The sequence below is a fragment of the Carlito syrichta genome, unplaced genomic scaffold (genome assembly GCF_000164805.1).
Source record: "Carlito syrichta isolate Samal-C Ts95f unplaced genomic scaffold, Tarsius_syrichta-2.0.1 Scaffold308158, whole genome shotgun sequence".
Lineage (NCBI taxonomy): Eukaryota > Metazoa > Chordata > Mammalia > Primates > Tarsiidae > Carlito > Carlito syrichta.
Window position 1 is genome coordinate 769141 of NW_007252254.1, and position 10321 is coordinate 779461.

General features: G+C 56.3%; 1 protein-coding gene across 1 annotated transcript in view; it reads left to right on the forward strand.

Annotated features, from left to right (window-relative positions):
* The window catches only part of NGEF (neuronal guanine nucleotide exchange factor), a 117606-nt gene extending 109303 nt beyond the window's left edge, over window positions 1–8303 (forward strand). Inside the window, exons 10-15 of the mRNA XM_008065114.2 lie at window positions 1483–1572; window positions 2652–2815; window positions 3285–3440; window positions 4714–4793; window positions 5544–5648; window positions 7359–8303. Coding sequence (XP_008063305.2) covers window positions 1483–1572; window positions 2652–2815; window positions 3285–3440; window positions 4714–4793; window positions 5544–5648; window positions 7359–7549 — 786 coding nt within the window. The 3' untranslated portion in view covers window positions 7550–8303. The remainder of the gene's footprint in view (window positions 1–1482; window positions 1573–2651; window positions 2816–3284; window positions 3441–4713; window positions 4794–5543; window positions 5649–7358) is intronic.
* The last annotated feature ends 2018 nt before the right edge of the window (window positions 8304–10321 follow it).

The window sequence follows — 10321 nt, forward strand, 5'->3', positions numbered from 1 at the left end:
TTCACTTCTTTGTCACCCGTTGGCAGAAGCTTAGTGGAAGGAAGATGCCCCTGATAGTTGTTCTCAGCCACATGGGGCCACGAGGACTTCTTACCTCAATTCAGTCCTTTCCCACCTTGGGCTTCTCCTGCTCCTCACCCAGACCAGTCGGCTGCCAAAAATCCTCTGGCAGTTGTGCCCTGTGAAGACTGGGAAGAATGGCCCTCCTCTCTTGTGACTAGTCGGAGACAGCTTGGAGCCTCGATCAGGAGGGTCAGGGAGAGTCAGTGGCCTGTGAGCTGGTCAGTATCTTTCTGGGCTCCTGGACGTTCCTAGAAATAGAGCTTTCTGCTTACTTGCTAGAACATGAGATAGTCCAGCCCCCACAAGGTGGCAGCCACACGGGGCCACAGAAGGAAGAACTGGTAACCGCAGTGGCCTGTGAGGGGCCCACATGCCCCAGAAGGGTCTCCCTGTGGTCAGCGCAGACCCAGGGGTGTATTTTCTATTTGTTAAGTTTTTTTCTGCTTTCATCTCCCTTTTCCTTTTAATTAAGGGTCAACTCTGGTTCTCATGGCTTACTGTTTTAAAATGAAGGTTCATTTTTTTCTCTAACTTATAAAAGAAATTATACTCAATACAAGAAAACTCAGAACATGATTGTAAGTAAAAAGAAGATAATAAAGACCACTGGCCATTCCACAACCCACTGCTGACATGCTATGGCCTGCCTCTCCAAACAGATGCCTGCACGTACACCCACAGCACATGCACACATGGCACATGCACACGGCACACACAACTGTATTCTTTGCACAAAAAAAGGATTGTGGTTCAGAAGCTAACTTCACTCTCCATTTTAGCGCACAGTTACTGCATTTTTAATCGTTTCATAGTAGTTGGTTATATGGATTTATTATAATTATTTGACTCAACCTCAGTTGATTGCATTTGGGTTGACAACCCCGTTTCTCATTCTAAATTGCAGGGAATGTTCCATACACACTCCTCTGGGCACTGTGCTCATTCACACATCCTGACTGAGGGCTGCAGTGAACCAGGCCCCGAGCTGGGCCCCATGAGCCAGCACAGAATTTTCTTTCTTAAAAAGAAGTCCCCAGAAGTCCCAGGAAATTCAGAATTATTAGGCCTTTTGGTGCCTAAGTTGCCTCCCAGGAGGGTTGGAAGAGCGTGCACGGGCCTCACAGGGTATGTGAGGCCATCCTAGAGCCTTCCGGTCCGTCTATTTCCAGATGAGAAAGGATGCTTCATGAATGTATTTTCTGGAGTTTGCTTCCTAGCAAGGACTAGGCACTAACTTCCTCCACCAGAACTCACAGAGAAAGTGTTAGAGAAAGGAGTTCAGAGCAATTGGGCAGCCTCAGCTGCTGGGCACAGAGCCTGGTCACAGTGGTCACTCAGCCCTCTAGGGCCTGAGTGAGCAGGAGGAAGTAGCCGAGACAGCTGGCTGGGTGGTCTGATGCACCCTCCTTCTTGTCCCAGGTGGTGAAGGCATGCAATGAGGGCGTCAGGAAAATGAGCCGCACAGAGCAGATGATCAGCATTCAGAAGAAGATGGAGTTTAAGATCAAGGTGAGCCAAAGGGATGGGCGTGAGCCTGGGCCCATGCACGAGGCCCTGGCCCCACCCCAGAGGCATGGACCACCAGCCCGGCCGGCCAGGAGCCTTGGTCCTTGGCCACACTCAGGTCCTCTCCACTCACCCTCTGGGGGATGGGTGTGCAGGCTTGTGTGCAGGATCCGGAGCTGCCTGCCTGGGTTTGAATCCCACTCTCCTCTGATGGCTGTGACCTTGAGCAGTCACATGGAGTACATGGTGGGACTATTCCTGAGATTCTCAAATGGGAGGATGTGGAAGTTACCAACCTTCTCCCTCAAATTTTACATACAACCTCAGGCATTGGTGAGCCCCTGGGGGCTCCTGGGGCCTGGGTTTCTGGGGACTTGGGCACCTCAGCAGACAGTGCCCACCAAGGGTCCCTGGGTGAGGCTGGTGTGGGTGCTGAACCCCCCTCGAGGATGCCGACCTGGTCTCCTGGGCCCCGTGTAGTTCCATGCTGGCTGGCTAGGTGCCAAGCCTCTTCCCTGAGCCACATTGTTGAGTGGCCTTCCAGTGGCAGGCCTGGCCCCCCACTGCTGTGGGTCCCATTCTTTCCTCTCCCTGTGAACTTGACCCCTCCTCTGCTTCTGCATCGAACAGGCTGAGCCTGGCAGGGCAATAATGACAGATACCAGCCACCAAACTCACAGGTACTCACACAGTATACACAGGGCAGTGACCATACATGCACACATAAACAGATACAGGCACGCGTGGACACGCTTAAACACAGGTACAGGCACATGCACTTAGAAGCTCACATGTGGATATGCATAGAATACAGTACACACATGCACACCCACAAGTCCTCATGCACAGAAGCACACATATGTGTACACCACACACATGCATGCAGGGACATACATGCACATACAAATACACACAGCCCTGCCACGTCCCTGTGTCCAGGTCTCAGTCATGCCCCCCGCTGGAGCTCCATGTGTTGTCCTGGCCCTGAGCAGCCTGGAGGGAACACAACAGACCCAGCTCCAGGGGACCTCCAGGGAGGGCATGGAGGGCACAGCCAGCTGACACCCTCACCTCCCCCCCAGTCGGTGCCCATCATCTCCCACTCCCGCTGGCTGCTGAAGCAAGGGGAGCTACAGCAGATGTCAGGCCCCAAGACCTCCCGGACCCTGCGGACCAAGAAGCTCTTCCATGAAATTTACCTCTTCCTCTTCAACGACCTGCTGGTGATTTGCCGGCAGATTCCTGGGTAAGTTGGAGCATCAGGTACTCTGCTGGGCAGATGAGCATGCTGTTCATCTTGGGAGTGGGGGAGAGACACACCTCAGGCTTTAGGGTCTGGTTCAAAAGTCCGCTCTGCTGTTGGCTACCTTTCGCCAAGTTTATTTTGCCTTCCTGGGCCTTACTTTCTCTGCCTGTAAAGTGGGGGTTTTACTCCTAGGGCTATGGAGAACCCAGCTCAGCATCTGACACTAGTGAGGGCCCAGCAGGGCAGCCCCTGTGGTGTCATCAGGGGTGACCCCTTGTCCACCATCCACACCTGGGATGGGTGGCCCTTCTGGGATGAGGGAGACTGGCATTCATATGGGGGCTCCCAGAAGGAATTAAGAGTGGCCAGAGCTGTGAAACTGGACCTGACGACGGGGGCCAGGGGGCTCTGCTGGGACCCCCACAGTCCTCAGGACTGACAACCCTGCCCTGCCTGTCTTGGTCCCCAGAGACAAGTACCAGGTGTTTGACTCAGCCCCGCGGGGCCTGCTGCGCGTGGAGGAGCTGGAGGACCAGGGCCAGACGCTGGCCAACGTGTTCATCCTGAGGCTGCTGGAGAATGCCGATGACCGGGAGGCCACCTACATGCTGAAGGCATCTTCTCAGTGAGTGTCTCGCCGCCAGCCTGCCCACTGATGCCTACAGCCCCCTCACAGCGCCCTCCTGTGGCCTTGTTGCCCACAGTCCTGTTGCCAGGTGGGGCAAGCTTCCACGCACCCTGCGTGGGGCCCACCCTGCCCTTCCTTCCTACCCAAGAGCCTAAGGCAAGGGTTGCTGTCAGGCTGTGTCGGGGTGTGGGCTGCAAGGGGGTAGCTGTACAGTCCTGGATGTGTGTACAAGTGTGCACACACGTGTGTCTGTTCTTCAGGGTCATTTAGAACCCCTGAGTCAGGCTGACTTGAAAACCACCCTCCGCCGGGTGCGGTGGCTCAAGCCTATAATCCCAGCACTTTGGGAGGCCGAGCCAAGAGGACTGCCTGAGCTCAGGCGTTCAAGACCAGCCCGGGCAACTTGGCGAGACCTCATCTCTACAATAAACCAAAAAATAAGCTGGGTGTGGTAGCCCCTGCCCATAGTTCCAGCTACTTGGAAGGCTGAGGCAGAAGGATCCCCTGAGCCCAGCAGGTTGAGGCTGCAGTGGCCATGAGTGTGCCACTACACTCCAGCCTAGGCAACAGAGTGAGATGCCCACTCAAAAAAGCGAAAAGAAAACCATCCTCCTCCTCCAACTCTTGCCATGTGGCCTGGAGCCCCTTCCTTCACCTCCCTAAGATGCCAGGAGACTGGGCCTGCGGTCCCGGAGACTCGGCCTGCGGTCTCGGAGACAGGCAAGATGAATGTGGGGCAAGATGCCTTGTGAGCCATGAGCCTAGAGCTCACTTATGTCCTGCCGAGCTGAGCCTGCCTCTCCTCCCCTTGCATCCCCGCAGAGGCCTCTCTCCCACAACTAACCAGGTGTCCCTCCCTGTCAGAACCTGGGGCTCTAGTTGACACCAGCTGTTTGGAGTGGGGCGGGGGTGGTGTGGGGTGGGGGGAGATAAGAAACTGCAGCTTCTGTGGAACTGGCTTCAGATTGCTCTTACAAGTCAATCTGTGGGACCTCTTACTTTGTGGGCTCACCCTCCTGCCTGACTCTTTAAAAGCACCACACGGGGAGGTCATAGAGGGGCTGCCCCAAGCCTCTCTGCTGGCTTCTGGGTTGTGTCCAACCCTGGAGTAGCCCATTTCTGTGATCCCGCTGAGCCATCCTGATAAGGATCCTGAGTGGACACTCACTGGGCAGCCTTGGGGTGGGCACTGAGTGGACTCACTCCGTGTCTTGGGGTGGGGGTGTTCTCTTGCTCTGTGGTTGGGGCACTGTCCTCTTTCCTGTGCCAGGAGTGAGATGAAGCGTTGGATGACCTCGTTGGCCCCCAACAGGAGGACCAAGTTCGTGTCGTTCACATCCCGGCTGCTGGGTGAGTCACCGGCTGGGAGGGGGGCACCCTTTGTGCTGTGCCATGGCCTGCCTGATGGGCTCGGCTCCGCTTTGCACTCTGAGGGGGAAGGGTTCCCGAGACAAGCGTCCCAGCGGCCTGGGTGGGCCTCCAGGGAGCCTGTTCCTGCTGGCCTCAGGTCCCCACACTAACAGGAAGCTTGATACCCTACGAGAGTGTGGGTGTGCCTGGACATGGCAAACATTGGATGGTTAGTGAGGAAATAGCAGCCCGTGGGTCTTAAGAGACAGGACCACATAGACACCAGGAAGGATTTGGACCCAAACTCTTCTAGGGTTGCTAGTAGTCTGGAAAGCTGATAAAACATAAAAGAGCACAAGTCCCGCTGTCTTCTAGAGAAACTGCCCACCTTGATCATGCTCACCTTTGCGGGCCATCCTAGCACCGCCCCAGGGCCACATCCCAAGCACAGGAAGTTCTCTCCAAAGACTAAACGAAGATCACCTCACAGCCTATTAATCCCTCTATCCGTGTATCTTCCCTCAGAACTCCTGTTTTAATAACGTTTTCTTTGGAACCAAATCCTCCTCTCCCTCAAGCAAATCCCTTTTCCCTGGCTGCGGGAGCTTGTCTTCCTGTTTTAGACAGGGCTCAGGGATCTGCTGGCAGCGCCATCCCTACTAGCCCCTGGGGGTTTCCAGGGCTTCCATTGGTGCAGGCAGGCGGGTGATGTGGTGATGAGGACGCGCCACATTCCTCTCCCTCCATCAGACTGCCCCCAGGTCCAGTGTGTGCACCCATATGTGGCGCAGCAGCCAGACGAGCTGACGCTGGATCTCGCTGACATCCTGAACATCCTGGACAAGACCGAAGACGGTGAGGCCCGGTGACCTCCCCCCATGGTCTCCCAGGGGGCTCTGCACTGATTCTTACCCAGCCTGAGGGATGAGGAGGTGGGGGTCTCAGCCCCATGTGGAGAAGCAACTGTCACAGCTGGCTGGTGGGTGGGCAGAGCCCAGCATCCTGCCACGTCTGAGCTCCCTGAGATGTTCTGTCCGAACACCCGTCCGCCCTGGCTTCCTTTGGCCTTTCCTCAGGACCAGAGAAAGGACTCTTTTCAGGGTCTCTGCCTTCCCCTAGAGCTGTGAGGCTCTGCCTTTCTCCCCTGGCAGTGGTCCTAGCTCAAGTGGGTAGCTCTTTGTCAAATTCCCCTCAAGATGGCCCCAGCCTCAGCCCATCCCACTGGGGGCAGGAGGGAAGTTGACCAGAAATATCTTAATCTTGGCCCAACCGTGACTCTGACTCCAATCCCAGATCCTGCATTTGCAGCAAACTTCCAACTAAGCCATGACCGCCAAGCTTGGTGCCACATGTGAGCCAAGAAGCCACGCCACGGCCCCTGCCCACCCCTGCTGGTGGCATCAGCACCAAATGAAGTTCCTCCTAGCCTCTGCAGAATTTGACATTTATGTGCCTTCCTTTTAAAAATCAGATCCCAGCCAGGTGCAGTGGCTCACACCTGAAATCCCAGCACTTTGGGAGGCTGAGGTGGGAGGATTGCTTGAGGCCAGGAGCTGAAGATTAGCCTGAGCAACATAGCAAGTCACCGTCTCTACAAAAAGTCAAAAAATTAGCTGGGTGTGTTGGTGCAAGGCTGTAGTCCCAGCTACTTGGGAAGCTGATTGTGCCACTGCACTCTATCTAGCCCAGTCAACAAATTGACACCCTGACTCAAAAAAAAAAAAAAATCAGATCCCATGTTTCTACATTGATTGTTCCTGATCAAAATCCTCAGAGTGTACAAAAGCCTCTTTTCTCCTTCTGCCAGGTTGTGACCGGGAGGCCTCAGGCAACTTCCAGGAACTCCCTCGCATAGGCTGTTCCCAAAGTCCTAGGGGCTTCCTATTCTCCCTCCTACAGAATATAAACAGCCTAACTAACCCCCCCCCCAAATGAGACCCACAGGGGGCACGCCCCAGGCCTCTCAGACCTCAGGTCAGGACATGCTGCTGACCCAGGCACAGGTGCTGAGCACAACACAGTGACCTCTTCGGGAGGAGGAGGTAGGAAAAGCAGGGCAGGGAGAGAGCCAGGCCACTCCATGACTCCTGGAGTTGGCCAGCTCATGATGGCCACCCTCAGCTGACCACACACCAGTCCTCAGGAGGCTGAGACTGGGAGAAACTGCCCAACAAGAGGGTGATGTCACAGTCCAGGCCAGATGCCCACATGACCAGCTGCCATCCCCACTGACCCCTTGAATGCCTCTGGCTTTTTGGGGTGGCTCCCGGGTTCTCCTGGGCTCATGTGGGGCAGCCCAGAATTGCTGAGGGTCCCAGGATGGGTTCCAAAGTCAATGCAGAACCACCTGGCACAGGGTGCAATGGCTTCACCCCTGGGCCTCATGTGCAGGTGCCCATGGGTCCCTCCCCCCGGCCCCAGCTTATGGGAGTAAACTCATCTGAGCAATACAGCAGGGGAAAGGTTGCTGAACTCCTAGTGTCCCCACACAGATGGGAGCCGGGGGGGCCTCCACCTGGGCTCTACCCCTGCAGGAGTGCCTGACCCTCAGCCTTCCCTGCACAGGGTGGATCTTTGGCGAGCGTCTGCACGACCAGGAGAGAGGCTGGTTCCCCAGCTCCATGACTGAGGAGATCTTGAATCCCAAGATCAGGTCCCAGAACCTCAAGGAATGCTTCCGTGTTCACAAGATGGATGACCCTCAGCGCAGCCAGAACAAGGACCGCAGGAAGCTGGGCAGCCGAAATCGGCAATGACGCCCGGCCTGGGCCACCAGCCTGGCAGAGGGATGTGGGCAGGCAGGAACAGGCCTGGCAGGCAGCCCCAGCACACGGCGGAGGGCTCTGGGGAAGGACATGCCAGTGCCTCCGCAGGCAGCAGCATGAGACTCGGGGTGCCCACCCCTCAACCCTGCCCGCGCGGTGAGTGCTCATGTGTCTTGGCCCCCCCGCATACAAACTGGACAAAGGGAGCCCATGCCTCTCCTGATGCGTTTATAAACGGGAAAGTGTATTTTAAGCAGTATTACACCACCTCTCAAAGGGGGTGGAAGGGGATGGGCATGCTCCAGGGAACAGAAGAGGCCCCAGACCCAGGGCGTCCTGGCGGGGGACAGGCGGAAGGAGACAACTGCGATCCCTTGCACGCGTCCTTCCCTACCTTGGGAGCCGTTAGAATCTACCAGGCATGCAGATGGGCCACCCTTGCCTGACGGGGCTTGAGGAGCAGCCCTTGGTCCAGCTGCCTCTGCCCATTCCTCCCCAGGCCTCTGCCAAACTCTGGCTGCACGGCCAGGCCCTGCTCCATGGCAGGCCTACCAGAGCTTAGCTGAGGGCCCATGCCACCTCTGGCTCCCCAATGGGCTGGATGTCACTTGAGTCTTCTGGCCCCTTAAGGAGCCCAGGTGTTTTAAGGAATGAATTGGTCACTGCATCTTATGTTGGTTATGGTTCTGAGAAAAGCAAGTATCACTTCTGGCTGCATTAAAAGAAGCATCACATATAACACAAAGGAGATGGAGGACTACTTTTTATTGCCCTGGGGCACACAGGAATGAATTGTTTGGTTCTGGGCAGGATGAGAGGAGCACTCTTCAAGGCCAGGAGGAGGCATGCCCCAAAGAAGGGGGTAGAGGAGGCTTCTGGAGGAGAGAGCAGCCAGGGGCAGGCCTCAGCATGGGACTCGGTGTGGGCCTCCACTTGTGGGAGGCCCCAGAAACGGAAGGGCTATGGAGGGAGTTGGGGATGCCCTCCTGCTGCAGTGAGAACACAGCTTTGGAAGCCTGTAGAGGCCCTGGGCTGTCAGTGGGCAGTGGTCCCACAGGGGATCCCAGCATAGGCATGAATGGGGTGTGGTCACGGATGGGACCGGGACTTCCTCCTGCCTGGACCAGATGCTGGCCTTATGCACTGCTTCACACCTTCGGTGGTAGCCAGTCACCCAGAGGCTGCAGCCCCTCCCACCACCTCCAGTTACATCCCAGAGTGTTGAGGAGCCCAGTGTGCCTGGACCATGCTCTCTGTCAGGACACGCTTTCTGCCACACCAGAACAGGCCTTTGACTGAGACCCAGGAGGACTTTGCAGCATCTTCCCACAGGCCGCAGCTCAGCCCGTGGCATTCCCGAGACCTCAGGCCCTTTGAGAATCAGATGAATCCCGGCAGGTGCGCACACCTGCAACACTGTGGTTCCACTGAGAAGGGCTTGCTGGTCCCAATGAGGGACTTATGCTCTTGGGGCCTCGGTGCTGCACCCCTGGGAGGGGAGTACCTGCACCTGAGTCCCCTAGAAGTAGGGGAATAGAAAGAGGGGGCCATGTCTGATTCCTGAGAGGGAGGGGCTTGAAACAAGGAGTGGGGTGGCCATGGGGCCTAGCCTTGCCTTTATGAAGCTGGGAAGCAGCATGTCTAGTTGGGCCAGCCACTCTAATGAAGGCTTTGGCTACTCAAGTTTATGTAAAATGAAGTAATTTAAACTGTTATGAAAAGCAGTCTGTTTTTAACACTCCTTTATCAGCAGTAACTTTTAGCCCGATTACTTCATGGAAACTGCTGGAATGGGAAGCTGTTAACACAGACTTGGATGGGGCCTGCATACCCCCCATGAGAGGGGTGTGTGTACCACCTGGGCTCACCCAGGATCCAGGAGGAGAAAACTGGTCATGGCAGGAAAAGGTACCATGGGGTCCTCACGGACACTAAAGAGGGCCACATAATTGGTGGAGACAACTTCAAAAAGGAGGAACAGTTTCCCCTCCACCAGCACTCCCCCTTGCAAGGATGTTCATCTGCATTAAACTCTCCCCACGGGGTCTGCATACTTTCAGTTATTCCCCCCAAAGGTTTCAGGAGTGGCCCTCCACTGTGGCTCACACCCGTAATCTCAGCACTTTGAGAGGATTTGATAGCTTGAGGCCAGGAGTTGGAGACCAGCCTGGGCAACATAGGGAGACCTGTCTGCACAACAAACTAGACAGACATTGTGCCTGCAGTCACAGCTACCTTGGAAGCTGAAGCAGGAGGATCACTTGAGCCCTGGAGTTCATGGCGGTAGTGAGCACTACAGCCTGGGCGACACAGCCAGACTCCCATCTCTTAAAAAATAAAAATAAAAAATCTAAACGACCAAAGTTATGCTTCTGGGGTGGCCAGTATGGACAAGGCAGTTCCTCATCCCTCCGGGTGCACGCACACTCAGGCGGGCTGAAGGGAGCTGAGTGGAGCTTGGGATGGCGTTTTGGTTTTTTCCCAAACAAGCGAGCCCTCTCCCCTGTGGCGGCCTGGGGGTGAGGGGAGGAACAAGAGCAGGGAGCAGGGACGGGGCAGACAGCGGAGGTGGTGCCCCTCCACTCTCCTGCTTCTGGGGCCTTTGGAGAGAGGGGTTCCTGCGGGCTCTGGCGCTGTGGCCCCGGGGCTCTGAGCCCGCGGGTGGGGCCCGGCTGCCCGAGTCAGACTCAAAAGACGCCCCCGCCCCCCAGTCACAGCTCTGGTTGGGAGCGACAACCCTCCCCCCACCCCGGCCCCGCTCCC